At 42.4% G+C, this 17,325-nt stretch overlaps 1 protein-coding gene across 5 annotated transcripts in view; it reads right to left on the bottom strand.

Annotated features, from left to right (window-relative positions):
- LOC109903481 (septin-7) overlaps window positions 1–15,396 on the bottom strand; it is a 45,591-nt gene extending 30,195 nt beyond the window's left edge. For 2 of the 5 annotated variants that reach the window (XM_031788762.1, XM_031788763.1), the window contains exons 1-4: window positions 15,360–15,396; window positions 14,511–14,597; window positions 13,876–13,877; window positions 4,421–4,523 (exon numbers count right to left, since the gene is read on the bottom strand). In XM_031788762.1, the coding sequence (XP_031644622.1) occupies window positions 4,421–4,523; window positions 13,876–13,877; window positions 14,511–14,597; window positions 15,360–15,381 (214 nt within the window). In that variant the 5' untranslated portion in view covers window positions 15,382–15,396. Of the gene's footprint in view, window positions 1–4,420; window positions 4,524–9,196; window positions 9,199–11,989; window positions 12,053–12,286; window positions 12,795–13,875; window positions 13,878–14,510; window positions 14,703–14,879; window positions 14,898–15,359 lie in introns of those variants that run through there. The other 3 variants (XM_031788764.1, XM_031788765.1, XM_020500229.2) reach the window with 3 other exon arrangements.
- Between the last annotated feature and the right edge of the window lie 1,929 nt (window positions 15,397–17,325).

Raw genomic sequence — 17,325 nt, 5'->3', positions numbered from 1 at the left:
TTTCACATGACCGCGCATCACAAGCTCGTGGCAATCTGCCAAACACCTGGCTCAATCGCCTCTCATTCGGGCCCCCTTCACAGTAGAAGCATCAAACAAGGTTCTAAAGACTGTTGACATCTAGTGGAAGCCTTGGGAAGTGCAAAATGACCCCACAGACACTGTCGGAATGGCAATGAGTTGAAAAACTACAAACCTCAGATTTCCCACTTCCTGGTTGGATTTCTCAGGTTTTCACCTGCCATAGGAGTTCTGTTATACTCATGACATCATTTAAACAGTTTTAGAAAATTCAGAGTGTTTTCTATCCAAATATACTAATTATATACATATTCTAGCTTTTATGGCTGAGTAGCAGGCCGTTGACTCTGGGCACCTTATTCATCCAAGCTACTCAATACTGCCCCCCAAGTTTAAAAAGTATGCGAGACGTTTGCGTCATCTTGCAGAGTTCTGCTAGGAGCAAATTAAACCTAGTATACGGGCACCTTTAAAATACTTTGGCACACTTCACATTGCAACCAGGGACATTACATGAGTTCTCTGGTAATTAAGAAAACACACAGAGCGAAGCAGCAGAGTAAACAACATGCACTACTATCAGACGATGCATCTCCTACAGCATGACATGAGCTCAGCTTCAATTACCCTGCCATTCTAATTACATGCTCAAGACAAAATTGAACCTATAACTGTCTTTTTCCTGCGAGCGCAGCAGAGGGGAAATTCCAGGGAGAGACCACTTGAATGCTTCTCAACTCTACTCAGACTGACAGCAGTGAGTCTGGAATAACAGGCAGGTGTTCCCCCTTTTCTCCTCCTCCCTCATTATTTCTCTTGCTCCCACTCTCCTGGCCCTGGGGCAGGTGGGCATGGGTTGACTCAACAGCCCACAGCCAACCACAGGGCCAGGGGACAGAAAATGACCTCATTAGGGTGTTCACAGCCATTTCCTGTACAGCCAAGTTTGGTACAGTGCCTTCAGAAAGTATTCATACCCCTTGACTTATTCCACATTTTGTGGTGTTACAGCCCAAATTCAAAATGGATGACATTGCTTTTCTTTTTTTCTACCCACCTACACACAATACCCCATAATGACATGAAAACATGTTTTTAGAAATGTGTGCAAATTTATTGAAAATGAAATACAGAAATCTTATTCACACCCCTCAGTGAATAAATGTTAGAATCACCTTTGGCAACAATTACAGCTGTGAGTCTTACAGGGTAAGTCTAAGAGCTTTACACACCTGGATTGTAAAATATTTGCACATTATTCCATTTTCAAGTTCTGTCAAGTTGATTGTTGATCATTGCTAGACAGCCATTTTCAAGTCAAGCCATTGATTGTCAAGCCAATTTCAGTCAAAACTCTACAACATTCAATGTCGTCTTGGTAACAACTCCAGTGTATATTTTCCCTTGTTATTATTGTCCAGCTGAAAGGTGAATTTGTCTCCCCGTGTCTGTTGGAAAGCAGAAAACAAGGTTTTCCTCAGATTTTGCCTGTGTTTACCTCTATTCTGTTTCTTTTTATCCTTAAAAAAAACTCCCTAGTCCTTGCCGATGACCAACACACCCATAACATGATGCAGCCACCACCATGCTTGAAAATATGAAGTGTTACTCAGTGATGTGTAGTGTTTGCCCTAAGCATAACGCTTTCTATTCAGAACATAAGGTTCGGCATCCTATTCACTGTCATTTAGTTCTCTTTTCCACATTTTTTGCAGTTTTACTTCAGTGCCTTATTGCAAACAGGCATCATTTTTTGGACTGTCAATTTGGAGGTTAGTATTGTGGAGTAACTACAATGTTTTTGATTCATAAATCAGTTATCCCATCACAGCAACTCTGTTTTAAAGTCACCATTGGCCTAATGGTGAAATCCCTGAGCGGTTTCCTTCCTTAGGACGGACGCCTGTATCTTTGCAGTGACTGGGTGTATTGATACACCATCCAAGTGTAATTAATAACTGCACCATGCTCAAAGGAATATTCAATGTCTTTTTTTCTTTCTTTTTCCCCTCTTCCAAATAGGTGCCATTCTTTGCGAGGCATTGGAAAACCTCCATGGTCTTTGTGGTAAAATGTGTTTGAAATTCACTGCTCTACTGAGAGACCTTACAGACAATTGAATATGTGGGATACAGAGATGAGGTAGTCATTCATACAGTTGAAGTCAGAAGTTTACATACACTTAGGTTAGAGTCAATAAAACTCTTTTCAACCACTCCACAAATTTCTTGTTAACAAACTATAGTTTTGGCAAGTCGGTTAGGACATTACTTTGTGCATGACAAGTAATTTTCCCAACAATTGTTAGCATACAGATTATTTCACTTATAATTCACTGTATCACAATTCCAGTGGGTCAGAAGTTTACATAAGCTAAATTGACTGTGCCTTTTAAACAGCTTGGATAATTCCAGAAAATGATGTCATGGCTCTAGAAGTTTCAGATAAATGATGTCAATTAGCCTGAGTCAATAGGAGGTGTACCTGTGGATGTATTTCAAGGCCTACCTTCAAACTCAGTGCCTCTTTGCTTGACATCATGGGAAAATCAAAAGAAATCAGCCAAGATCTCAGAAAAAAAAATGTAGACCTCCACAAGATGCTGGAAGAAACAGGTACAAAAGTATCTATATCCACAGAAAAACGAGTCCTATATCAACATAACCTGAAAGGCCTCTCAGCAAGGAAGAAGCCACTGTTCCAAAACTGCTCCAAAACCGTGAAGCACAGGGGTGGCAGCATCATGTTGTGGGGGTGCTTTGCTGCAGGAGGGGCTGGTGCACTTCACAAAAAAGATGGCATCGAGGGAAATTAAATGGATATATTGAAGCAACATCAAGACATCAGTCAGGAAGTTAAAGCTTGGTCGCAAATGGGTTTTCCAAATGGACAATGACCCCAAGCATACTTCCAAAGTTGTGGCAGAATGGCTTAAGAACAACAAAGTCAAGGTATTGGAGTGGCCATCACAAAGCACTGAACTCAATCCTATAGAAAATTTGTGGGCAGAGCTGAAAAAGCATGTGCGAGAAAGGAGGCCTACAAACCTGACTCAGTTACACCAGCTCTGTCAGTAGGAATGGGCCAAAATTCACCCAACTTATTGTGGGAAGCTTGTGGAAGGCTACCCGAAACGTTTGACCCAACTTAAACTATTTAAAGGCAATGCTACCAAATACTAATTGAGTGTATGTAAACTTCTGACCTACTGGGAATGTGAAATAAATCATCCTCTCCACTATTATTCTGATATTTCACATTCTTAAAATAAAGTGGTGAGCCTAACTGACCTAAGACAGGGAATTTTTAGTGAGTTTTTTATTTTTTTGAGTTAAAATATATTTGGCTAAGATGTATGTAAACTTCCAACTTCAATTGTACATGCAACTTGTGACTTGTGCAGCAACATTTTGCTATAACAACAGGGTTGAATACATTTTGACAAGACATTTCAGCATTTTAAATTACATTTGTAAACATTACTAAAAGCATAATTGACACACAATCTCAATTTAATCCATTTAAAATTCAGGCTGTAGCAACAACATGTGGAAAAAGTCAAGTGTTGTGAATACTTTCTGAAGGCACTGTACCTCTGGGCAGGACTTATGGAACAGAGAGGACGGAGTGGAGAATGGCAGGGATGTAACGGTGCCTACACCCTGTGTCTCTTTCCCTCTATCCCTCGCTCTCTTCAGATGTTCAGGCTCCAACTCTGGCTGCATGAATGGAATTACAGGAAACCTTCCACCCACAATCCAAAAGGCACATTATACACACACCTCAAACACCACACACCGACACAAATGTACAAACACATTCCACAGTATGGGTGAAATAAACCCTGCCTACACTCCATTGCTCAAGCACATTTGTTTTAAATATGGTTTCTTCAAGTCCCGCTTTACATGGAAGACAAATGATCCCAACGCAACAGAAAGCATCGCTAATGCATTTTAACAGCCAGCTGCCAGCACTACGGCATGACAAGATTCCTGACTGTAAAATTCAACATAGACATGAACGTCTATGGCCATGTGTAGGCTATATTACATATCCACATACATTTCTTACACAGATGTGTTCGCATCTTTCGAACAGAGACGTCACCCTATTCCCCATACTAACCTACTTTTGATCAGCGCTCTATGGACCCTGGTCAAAAGTAGTGCACTACATAGGGATTACAGTGCCATTTGGGACACAAACGGAGCCTCCAACAGTCATTTTCATGCATACTTCACTAATCCATACAATAATATGCATACAGCTTTTTACACAGCAGTAAAATCTCCATCTGTTTTTCCAGATGAATACCAGGTTCTTTTTTCTGTTCTTTTGGAGTCTTACTTGGAAAAGAGCGGGAGACGTAAAATAGGATGCAAAGATCTCTACTCACCCACAACCATGAGAGTGAACTCGAAGCCTCTCTTGACAGACTTTCTGTACACTTGGTTTGGGAGATTGGCAAAGCCCACATAACCTTCCAGAAGCTTCTGTTGCTGTAGACCAAAACATCAGTTAATGCTTTTCCCCAACTGTCCAGGCAGGTAACAAGGCTAAACAAAAGTCTGGTTACCATCACTGTTGACTGAATTTAATTCTTATGCCCAATCTAACATTCTTAAACTATACATACACAAAAGTATGTGGACACCTTCAAATTAGTGGTTTTGGTTAATTCAGCCACACCCATTGCTGACAGGTGTATAAAATCGAGAACACCCTCATGCAATCTCCATAGACAAACATTGGCAGTAGAAAGGCCTTAATGAAGAGCTCAGAGACTTTCAACATGGCACCGTCATAGGATGACGCCTTTCCAACAGGGCAGTTCGTCAAATTTCTACCCTGCTAGGGCTGCTCTGGTCAACTATAAGTGCTGTTATTGTGAAATGGAAACGTCTAGAAGCAACAACGACTTAGCCTCGAAGTGGTAGCCCACACAAGCTCACAGAACGGGAACGCAGAGTGCAGACGGGAGTAGTGCGTAAAAATCGTCTGTCCTCTACAGAGTTCCAAACTGCCTCTGGAAGCAACATCAAACCGTTCTCGTGCTGTCGGGAGCTTCATAAAATGTGTTTTCATGGCCGAGCAACCGTACACAAGCCTAAGATAACCATTCACAAAGCCAAGAGTCAACTGGAGCGCCGCCATTAGACTGGAGCAGTGTAAACACATTCTCTGGAATGATGAATCACGCGTCACCATCTGGCAGTCCGACAGACTAATCTGGGTTTGGCGGATGCCAGGAGAACACCACCTACCCCAATACATAGTGCCAACTGTAAAGTTTGGTGGAGGAGGAATAATGGTCTGGGACTGTTTTCCATTGTTCGGGCTAGGCCCCTTAGTTCCAGTGCAGGGACATTTTTACATTTAAGTTATTTTGCAGACGCTCTTTTCCAGAGCGAGTGAGTGAAAATCTTTAGGCTGCAGCATACAATGACAATCTAGATGATTCTGTGCATCCAACTTTGTGGCAACAGTCTGGGGAAGGCCCTTTCCTGTTTCAATATGACAATGCCCCTCGTGCACAAAGCGAGGTTGATACAGAAACGGTTTGTCGAGATCGGTGTGGAAGAACTTGACTGGCCTGCACAGAGCCCTGACCTCACTAATGTGCTTGTGGCTGAATGAAAGCAAGTCCCCGCAGCAATCTTCCAACATCTGGTGGAAAGCCTTCCCAGAAGAGTGAAGGCTGTTATAGCAGCAAAGGGGGACCAACTCCATATTAATGCCCATCATTTTGGAAAGGGATGTTCGACAAGCAGGTGTCCACATATACTTTTGTTAATGTTGTGTCTCTTAACAGTGTCAAATAAGTAAATATTATAGCCTAAATGTACAGTGGTAATCGTTAGGTAATCAGTCACAATAATACTTACAGCTGGTTTGGAGAAGTGTGCAGGTCAAGATGGTTGACAGTGATGTGGTGGTGGATGAGAGGAGATGCAGAATGATTCACAGACCACAGTAGACAGGTGGAGCACCACATCATCAAAAAAAAAAGAAGTGAAATACAGTATATCAGTTAAGACCGACAAATGAGTCCACTATCCATCTTGTGTCAGAATAACACATTCATGCCTGCGGATAAAAGCCCTGACGCACTCTCAGGTGTCAATCACACCTGATCGGTCTTGCTTCTCTATTTTGCCTACAGCACTCAATCAGAACAGCAGATGTGTGGTGGGGGTACACATAATTTTGGTTTGCTTGGTTAATGCTAGTTCCTGCATCTCTTTCACCAAAAATTTAATTTTTATCAAATAACTAGGAGTATAACCATTCTTTTCCAACTCAGTTTCTTTATTCTATTTGAAGAGATGTTACCAATGTTTTATTGGGCTAGGTTATTTGTAGTCAAACCCACGCATAAACGTCTCAGACAGACAGACACACATACACAGTACCGTTCAAAAGTTTGGGGTCACTTAGAAATGTCCTCGTCTTTGAAAGGAAAGCACATTTTTGTCCATTAAAATAACATCAAATTGATCAGAAATAGAGTGTAGACATTGTTAATGTTGTAAATTACTATTGTAGCTGGAAACGGCAGATTTTTTATGGCGTATTTACATAGGCGTACAAAGTCTCAACTTCAAAGGTGAAGAGGCGACTCCGGGATGCTGGCTTTCTAGGCAAGAGTTCTTCTCTCCAGTGTCTCTTCTTTTGCCCACCTTAAATATATATATATTTTTTATTGGCCAGTCTGAGATATGGCTTTTTCTTTGCAACTGACTAGAAGGTCAGCATCCCGGAGTCACCTCTTCACTTCTGACGTTGAGACTGGTGTTTTGCGGGTACTATTTAATGAAGCTGCCAGTTGAGGACTTGTGAGGCATTTAAATAGTTTGAGAAACAATCTAATGTACTTATACTCCTGCTCAGATGTGCACCGGGGCATCCTACTCTTTCTATTCTGGTTAGAGCCAGTTTGCCCTGTTCTGTGAAGGGAGTTTCTTGGCAATTTCTAAAATGGAATAGCCTTAATTTCTCAGAACAAGAATAGACTGCGTTTCAGAAAAAAGTTTTGTTTCTGGCCATTTTGAGCCTGTAATCAAATCCACAAATGTCCTGATGCTCCAAATACTCAACTAGTCTAAAGAAGGTCAGTTTCATTGCTTACTTAATCAGGACAACAGTTTTCAGTTGTGCTAACATAATTGCAAATGTGTTTTCTAATGATTAATTAGCCTTTTAAAATGATAAACTTGGATTAGCTAACAACGTCCCATTGGAACACAAGAGTGAAGGTTGCTGATAATGGGCCTCTAAACGCTTATCTAGATATTCAATATTTTGAGAGCGAGAGAGAGGATGATAGTAGTTGTAGTACTGATGTAAAAGATGACCGTTATTTAGTTATAAGTTAGTTATAGTTTCATTTTCCATATTTATAACATTACATTCTACTATTGACTGTTACCATTTTATTGTTATTATTTTTGTATTTAATTTGATTATTATCAACTACCATTTTATATTATTTGTTATTGTTTATCATTTTATTACAATGTAGAGAGAGTAAAACATGGAGATGGATCACAATTCATGACGAGTCTATTCTGGAAAACTGGATTTTTGCCTCAGATTATTTTACAGCTCCCTGGCTGCCAGTAAAGTGACATGAGACCCTCGGCAACGGGTCTTTACCTAAATACGATAGCAGCCATTACTAAAGAGGAGTGTGGGCTCAGAAGCCCCCAAAAAATTCTCGGTAAATAGGTTATTTTTCTTCTCTTAACTAACTGTAATGACACAGACAAGTTCAGGCTAAAGCAGTAGGACAGAGAGAGAGGAAAACACGGTCAACCTACCTAGCATTCAAATAGCCTAATCCTGCACTCCTACAGCTCACTTCAGACGGTCAGTTTTATTGGAGTTACAACTCAAACTTCCTACAGTATTTTAGGTCTGTTTGTGGGAGCTGTCATTGGTTAATCCCAGAGTTGAGGTGAAAATGCATCCTTCAGTCATTTCACCGGCTAATGTGAAATGAGATCCAATTGGCTACCAGCCCACAGCTGTGAAATCCCATTGGCCGACAGCCCACAGGCCTCTTCACACGGCTTCCAGTGTTGGAGAGACTGACGAATAGCAAGTCATTCCGGTAGCTAGGCTCCATGTTTCAGTCCTCACACTAACAAAAAGCAATTTCCTACATGTTTCGTCTCTCAAACATTGTAGTGTAAAGCCATCAACATCAAGGTGGCAAGAATTTGAGCATTCACTCAGGTTATGTCAGACCCAGACAGTTGGGCCAAAACTATTGAGATTATTATGCAGAGGAGCTGTTTTTGCCAGTAAAGCACTGCTCAGAGCAGGAGGCTGTTCATTCCTCTACAGTTTTTCAGATCATCCTCTCCATTGGACACCATATGTGAACTGATTGCACCCCATCCATCTTCAGAGCTCGTGCTGCTAGGCGACCTAAACTGGAACATGCTTAACACCCCAGCCATCCTACAATCTAAGCTTGATGCCCTCAATCTCACAAATTATCAATGAACCTACCAGGTACCTGCCCAAAGCCTTAAACACGGGCACCCTCATAGAGATCATCCTAACCAACTTGCCCTCTAAATACACCTCTGCTGTCTTCAACCAAGATCTCAGCGATCACTGCCTCATTGCCTGCATCCGTAATGGGTCAGCGGTCAAACGACCTCCACTCATCACTGTCAAACGCTCCCTGAAACACTTCAGCGAGCAGGCCTTTCTAATCGACCTGGCCGGGGTATCCTGGAAGGATATTGATCTCATCCCGTCAGTAGATGCCTTCCTAACCATCTTAAATAAACATGCCCCATTCAAGAAATGTAGAACCAGGAACAGATATAGCCCTTGGTTCTCCCCAGACCTGACTGCCCTTAACCAACACAAAAACATCCTATGGCGTTCTGCATTAGCATCGAACAGCCCCCGGTGATATGCAGCTGTTCAGGGAAGCTAGAAACCATTATACACAGGCAGTTAGAAGAGCCAAGGCTAGCTTTTTCAAGCAGAAATTTGCTTCCTGCAACACAAACTCAAAAATGTTCTGGGACACTGTAAAGTCCATGGAGAATAAGAACACCTCCTCCCAGCTGCCCACGGCACTGATGATAGGAAACACTGTCACCACTGATAAATCCACCATAATTGAGAATTTCAATAAGCATTTTTCTACAGCTGGCCATGCTTTCCACCTGGCTACTCCTACCCCGGTCAACAGCACTGCGCCCCCCCACAGCAACTCGCCCGAGTCTTCCCCATTTCTCCTTCTCCCAAATCCGTTCAGCTGATGTTCTGAAAGAGCTGCAAAATCTGGACCCCTACAAATCAGCCGGGCTAGACAATCTGGACCCTTTCTAACATTATCTGCCGAAATTGTTGCCACCCCTATTACTAGCCTGTTCAACCTCTCTTTCGTGTCGTCTGATCCCAAAGATTGGAAAGCAGCTGCGGGCATCCCCCTCTTCAAAGGGGGGGACACTCTTGACCCAAACTGCTACAGACCTATATCTAACCTACCATGCCTTTCTAAGGTCTTCGAAAGCCAAGTCAACAAACAGATTACCGACCATTTCGAATCTCACCATACCTTCTCTGCTATGCAATCTGGTTTCAGAGCTGGTCATGGATGCACCTCAGCCACGCTCAAGGTCCTAAACGATATCTTAACTGCCATCGATAAGAAACATTACTGTGCAGCCGTATTCATTGATCTGGCCAAGGCTTTCGACTCTCAATCACCACATCCACATTGGCAGACTCGACAGCCTTGGTTTCTCAAATGATTGCCTCGCCTGGTTCACCAACTACTTCTCTGATTGATAGAGTTCAGTGTGTCAAATCAGTGGGTCTGCTGTCCGGACCTCTGGCAGTCTCTATGGGGGTGCCACAGGGTTCAATTCTTGGACCGACTCTCTTCTCTGTATACATCAATGATGTCGCTCTTGCTGCTGGTGAGTCTTTGATCCACCTCTACGCAGACTACACCATTCTGTATACTTCTGGCCCTTCTTTGGACACTGTTAACAACCCTCCAGGCAAGCTTCAATGCCATACAACTCTCCTTCCGTGGCCTCCAATTGCTCTTAAATACAAGTAAAACTAAATGCATGCTCTTCAACCGATCGCTACCTGCACCTGCCCGCCTGTCCAACATCACTACTCTGGACGGCTCTGACTTAGAATACGTGGACAACTACAAATACTTAGGTGTCTGGTTAGACTGTAAACTCTCCTTCCAGACCCATATCAAACATCTCCAATCCAAAGTTAAATCTAGAATTGGCTTCCTTTTTTGCATCAAAGCATCCTTCACTCATGCTGCCAAACATACCCTTGTAAAACTGACCATCTTACCAATCCTCGACTTCGGCGATGTCATTTACAAAATAGCCTCCAATACCCTACTCAACAAATTGGATGCAGTCTATCACAGTGCAATCTGTTTTGTCACCAAAGCCCCATATGCTACCCACCATTGCGACCTGTACGCTCTCGTTGGCTGGCCCTCGCTTCATACGCGTCGCCAAACCCACTGGCTTCATGTCATCTACAAGACCCTGCTAGGTAAAGTCCCCCCTTATCTCAGCTCGCTGGTCACCATAGCATCTCCCACCTGTAGCACACACTCCAGCAGGTATATCTCTCTAGTCACCCCCAAAACCAATTCTTTCTTTGGCCGCCTCTCCTTCCAGTTCTCTGCTGCCAATGACTGGAACAAACTACAAAAATCTCTGAAACTGGAAACACTTATCTCCCTCACTAGCTTTAAGCACCAACTGTCAGAGCAGCTCACAGATTACTGCACCTGTACATAGCCCACCTATAATTTAGCCCAAACAACTACCTCTTTCCCTACTGTATTTTATTTATTTAGCTCCTTTGCACCCCATTATTTTTATTTCTACTTTGCACATTCTTCCACTGCAAATCTACCATTCCAGTGTTTTATTTGCTATTTTGTATTTACTTTGCCACCATGGCCTTTTTTTGCCTTTACCTCCCTTATCTCACCTCATTTGCTCACATCGTATATAGACTTGTTTATACTGTATTATTGACTGTATGTTTGTTTTACTCCATGTGTAACTGTGTTGTTGTATGTGTCGAACTGCTTTGCTTTATCTTGGCCAGGTCGCAATTGTAAATGAGAACTTGTTCTCAACTTGCCTACCTGGTTAAATAAAGGTTAAATAAAAAAAAATAGGAGAGGATCTGCCCCACCTATCCTTCACTCAAGCTCATCGTCTTTGAGGGTTATAAGTTGACAGACGTAGCCTACTGTAGCATGCCTCACCGCCCAAGCCACTTCCTCCTGTTGTCTGTCTGTCTGCTCTGGAGTAGAAGCGTCTGTCACGTATACAGTACAACTGTCAGTGGTGCCTGTCGCTGATCAGACAAATGGCAACCACTTCAGCACATAGCCGAGACAGCAGCATCGTCATCATCATCATCATAATGTTGATCTCTTTGCTAGCTTGCACTGAGAAGAGAAATGTTTGATGTGCAAGTCAGAGCCAATAACAATGAGCCGTCCATACTTTTCCGTGAGTCCAAGGGGAAGGTCATAAAAGTTAGCCTCATCTTATGAAAAAAAGAAAGGAGTAAAATATAGGCTACATCTACCGCAGCTTCCTGACTCATATAGCAGGCATAAGAGGCTTGATGACATATACTAAAGGAAGGCAGGTCTTCTTCAAGGCAACACCCATGATACATTTCCAATACCACTGTCAAGATTGGAGAGAGAGCTTCCACCTAGGCCAGGGTCACTGAGAGGGACATGTGGTGTGGTGGACATCTGTGTCTTGGCTGTTCACCTCAACCTTTCATAACAATTGCTTTAACAAAAGCCACTACATACCTCCAGGAAAGCAGCACTGCCTTCTCCTTAAGGTCTCCCCCTCCACCACTCTCACCACATGCTTTTCAATGCACTGATAGCCTGATACATTATGTTCCCACTCACATTGCTACATGGTCCCTTCAAGCAGAGTAGATTTCTTATTCTTCTTTGCTGGTGGTGGGTAAACTGCCGGAAGAGATGTGGTGGGGTTAAGGCCAGTCGGCCTCAGAGAGCCCAAGGTTAGAAAGAGGTGTGTTAAGCTAACCCTAAAGCAAGGCCTAGCAGGTTAGCCTAGCACAGTAAACTGACATTGGCTTGCAAATACTAGAGGATACACAGTAGAGAATGTTGTTCTGTGCTGCTTCAGAAAGTCTGACCCCTCCCATGACCTTTCTGCATCGTCCCAGACGCTGGACTTACCAGTGTGTGTGTTTGTGTGTAGTTTTTCCTTCATCTCCATCAGGGTCATGTCTTGCATGCTATGGAGTGTCTTCATCACAGTCCATTTTATTTCTATACTGTAACTTAGGAATAATGTTAAGTCTGTAGGAGTAAGACAGTCCTGAGTGGTCTACATGGACGGTTGATTAATTCTCCCTTCACTAGTAGAGTGATAGTATTATGAGGTCCCTCGCAATTCCCAGCCCTACAACCTACCCGGTTCATCTGAGGCTAAATTTAAATTCTCGCCCCATGAGTGGATACCATATCTCACACCAAAACAATGCTTTTACAATATTTGAGGGGGACTGAACGAATATGATAGAAGAATACAAAAATGTAGCTTTTATGGGAACCTAAACAAACTGATGTCTGTGACATCAGACACCCTGGCAGTCCCAGGCCTCGCCATGTGACACACTGACTCACAGACTGGACTCCTTCCGTTGTGTCACTGGGGACAATAGGTCATCACACTGAGGAAGGCTTGGCCTGTAGTGCATAGGAAACATCTGTCACGCATTCAATTGGCCTACAACCCAGAAATGCTCAGTTTCCAACCAATTAACATGACAAAAATCAATTTTCCATACTCCTCGTTTAGAAGAGCCTGAGGATTTTTCAGAAAAGGACAAGCCTGATGGCATTTATCCTATGAATAACAAAACACAGGTGTCACCGACACCCCTAGCCCTGACTGATACAAAACTTATTAGGGAAAGGGGGATACCTAGACAGTTGTACAACTGAATGCCTTCACCTGAAATGCATCTTCCACATTTAACCCAACCTCTGAATCAGAGAGGTGCAGGGGGCTGCCTTAATTGACATCTACGTCTTCGGCGCCTGGGGACCAACAGTGGGTTAACTGCCTTGCTCAGGGGCGGAACGAAAGATTTGTACCTTGTCAGCTCGGGATTCAATCCAGCAACCTTTCGGTTACTGGCCCAACGCTCTAACCACTAGGCTACCTTAGCCACAATAATGGAGAGATGGCAATTGTTCAATAACAACAGAGATATGGTGGGAAACTGCATTTATTTACTCAAGCTAAAGTAATAACATTGCATGCATTCCATAGCGACTAGAGTAAACATTTGAATGGCTAGGGTGAAGATCTATGACTGCCTCTACACTCACTGCAAGCCATTCCATGACAGATGCTACAGGTCACATGGAGGAATAACAGAGGCACAGTCACTCAGTCAGAGCATCCACCATGTGAGTACAGTACCACAGTATGAATCCAGTCTCATGTAAAGGACTAGGTTTTCTAAAAAAGTAGATACTGCAGTCATCCTACCCCACTCCGAGTAAAACATTTTGTTGATGCTCAATAGAACGTTTTTGTTTGACATTTTGATACCTACATCATTCGAGTGTATCCAACTAGATGTTTGAGGAAGTTAGTAGATTCATAACTTTGCTCCAGGTTTCCTCCACACTGACTTTAGCATTGATTAAACCTATTTGAATTAACTAATGATTATTTGACCAACACTGACATTTTACATCTAAAACCAAGCTAACATTAGCTCCGTCGGCTTTTCAGAATAGCAGCCATTCACAGCTAGCAAGCAAACTGCGACGTCAACTATCCAGGCATCACAACCCACTAACTAGCTAGTTCGTGGCAAACGTGTTTATAACTAACCTCGTTTTGTCTGTACTAGTAGCTAGTAAGCTAACTTAGCTATGTAACGCTAGTTTTGTTAGCTACTGTAGGTAAGTTAATGTAGCTAGCTAGAAACGTAACGTTAGTTATGATGAGCCTTTGTTGGGGTTGCCAACTTCTCACAAGCACCACAACTGGCATCTGAAGTTGCTCAGTTGACATTCTTCACACAGCATATCCTTTGGCCAGTAACGTGGCCAAAGTATATGCTGTGTGAAGAATATCAACTTAACAACTTCACTGGTTGTATCTCAAAATGCTAGTTAGGTATCTACCTACTGTATCGTTAGCTAAGTTAGTTATCGTTTGCTAGTACTAGCCGACTCTGTGTCAGGGACCAAACACACTTCACAGTCGAACAAATACAGTTAATGCCACAGAGTACACAGTCATTTTCGAGCTATCGTTGTATCTAGTTAAGCACGTTAACTTACCTAACTAATTCTGGCAAGTTTTTTAGTAGCTAACGTTAGCTGACGACCCCGAGGACACAAACGATAGCAAGAGTTCCAGTATGAATTAACTTACCCATAATGTTGCCGTTTCCAGGCGCTTCACTAACGGACCTTTCACCGCTCGGCATTCCCTTCCACGAATTCACCTGAGACCACAGAACTGTAAAAGTCGTACACAACTTAATTCACGTAAGACCAAAAATGTCCACTGTCTGCTTGACGTGAAGGAGACATAGAGATAGATAGAGAACTACATACAAAAGGAGTACTGTCGCCGCCAACTGGACGGGGGTTAAAATAAATGCACAAAAGAAACATCAATTCCACACAGGCAGTGCTATTTACCACCATTGCTAAAAATGACAGAACTGTCCACTTTCTTCACATTAAAAATGTCTTGGTACTGTTGGTGATACTCAGCCTGTGGTGTAGGCCTACCTACCCGGTTCATCTGAGGCTAAATTCCAAGTCTCTCACCATGAGTAGATACCATATTTCTCACACCAATCCAATGCTTTTAAAATCTTTGAGGGGGAGTAAGCGAATACGCTACAGGATGAATACAAAAATGTGGCTTTTATGGGCACCTAAACAAACACCTTCAGTGATATTTGATCTTTCTGCCCTTTTGACAACTTTCGCATAGGAGACTCTCTCAACTTCCCTGATTTTGCCAACCTCAGTCTCTTTCACCCAAATCGGGCATTCCAAGGATTTCGCTTCAGGTGCTCCACCCCAGTTACAAGGCTTTGCTCCTTGGCCATTCTCTTCTACTAAACATTCAACATCTCCTTCATAGCGATCTATCTCACACGTCCCACATCTCGACTTCTCCCATCCAAACATTTTACAGCAAGAACATTGTAAAGGGTGGGGATACGAAAGCTTTGAGAGGATAGTACACATATCCCAGCTACACTACCTAAAAGCCTGGGCAGCACCATTGAGGACTTTCACCAGAGGTGGAAAAGGAAGCGAGCCATCTCACTCGCTGCTTTTTCCTGGTTCATATACAGTCAATGAACGAAGCAGACCAGACCCAGTTGCTAATGCATTGGTGCCTATAGGAGAGCCACTCCTTAAGCAGACAAGAACTGTGACTATTTTTTCAATGGTAAATGGCCCGAGTTGGACATCTTCATTTATCCACAATCTTTGCTTACCACTCTGCATCCCACTGCTGGCTTGCCTTTTAAGGTAAGCAAGGGTGGTCCTGGATGGGAGACCAGATGCTGCTGGAAGTGGTGTTGGAGGGCCAGTAGGAGGCACTCTTTCCTCTGGTCTAAAAAAATACATTCCAATGTCCCAGGGCAGTGATTTGGGACATTGCACTGTGTAGATAAATAAATGAGATGTTCTAAGTCCAAAACAATGCTTAAACCATACCAGGAGCACACTTTTGAGGTCTGGGAATAATCTACCAAAGTGTAGATCCCTTTAATTCATGTGCACAGGCACTGTTGTTTGGTTACAAGTGTTTCTGTAGCACGAGATGGAGTTTGCAAAAAAAAATGGCCACTGCATTGATGCAAATAATCTTGATATCATTCTGCCATTTAGGCATAAGCTACTTTGTAACATTTAATTGAGACAGTGTTTGGGAAAGCCTTTCCATCTACAAGAAGATGGTTAGGCCTATCATTACCTTTGATATATTTTTCTTGTTCCTTCATTTATTTACTTCCTACAGATGTAGGATCTTAATTGTATCACTCTTTTGTTGCTAAGAATGTTCCTGTACAGCAGAAAATGCAAACTTGTAGTGTATTCAAGGTTTCAAAAGGCTTCTAAAGTTTGCAATTGACATTTTAATTGTCAGACTTAATTTGCCCAAATGAAAAATGTATCAACCCCTACAAAAAAAAATATTCAATTATAATCCCCATAATAATTCACATTTCCTGTTGTTGCAGGATATTTTCCTGCGGAATGAAATGGCTCAAATTAAGATCCTGCATCTGTACTATGAAGCATATAAATAAAATCCCACCATAGAAACGTGGAGGCAATTATTTTATAAAGACTTCCTCATATGCGTCCTCCTGTTCTATTGGTTTTCTTTCAACTTTATTTCATTGTCTAGCAGCCATATTAGCAATCCATGACAGTTGTTGCATCTTTAGGTCTCTAGATTTCTTATGGATATGTCCATTTCTGTTCATGAAACCGCTTGCATGTGCAGTGCACCTTTTAGAAAGGTGTTTTCTGCAAATTGCATTTTGGAACATTAGCACGTAGGCCTACTGCCGTGAGCGCATTGCTGCGCTTAAAATATTGAAGAAATAGCCTAATAGTTTATCAACATTTTAAGCTAAACCTTTTCATCTGTTCCATCAGCCTTATTAATTGATACAGTGTATACCGCCACTACACTACTTTGATATACAACGTGGGGATTAACAAGTGACTATGTGCAATGCTCACTGTAAAATAAGTGGGTATATGGTGTATACCTGCGTACACCCTCCACTACACCACTGGCTGGGACATCCTATGGGTTAAGGAAGGATCACATAATTCCATCCAGGTCACCAGGCGGGATCAGCCAATGAACTATACTTCTGAGCAAACATTACATAACTGCAGGTGGCAGTAACCTTAGCTTTATACCTATTCAAACAACACACTCCAGGTGCCAGTATTCACCCTTTCAGTTTGTTTACCAACTCGTAGATGTAGTAGAAAAAATAGACTACTTCAATGGAGCAGCCCATGCTGCATAGACACCATAATAGGACAGATACAATGTTGCATTGTCTAACTATCTCTATGGGAGGAGATTAGAAATGGTATGGTACCCTTGGTGAAGAACAATGGAGCGAAATGAGAGGAATGTATCGCAAGATTTTAGGACCACACCAGAAAGATTACTGAGCAGAGGTCCCAGA

The sequence above is a fragment of the Oncorhynchus kisutch genome, linkage group LG14 (genome assembly GCF_002021735.2).
Source record: "Oncorhynchus kisutch isolate 150728-3 linkage group LG14, Okis_V2, whole genome shotgun sequence".
Lineage (NCBI taxonomy): Eukaryota > Metazoa > Chordata > Actinopteri > Salmoniformes > Salmonidae > Oncorhynchus > Oncorhynchus kisutch.
This window is presented reverse-complemented; position numbering and strand designations above follow the sequence as displayed.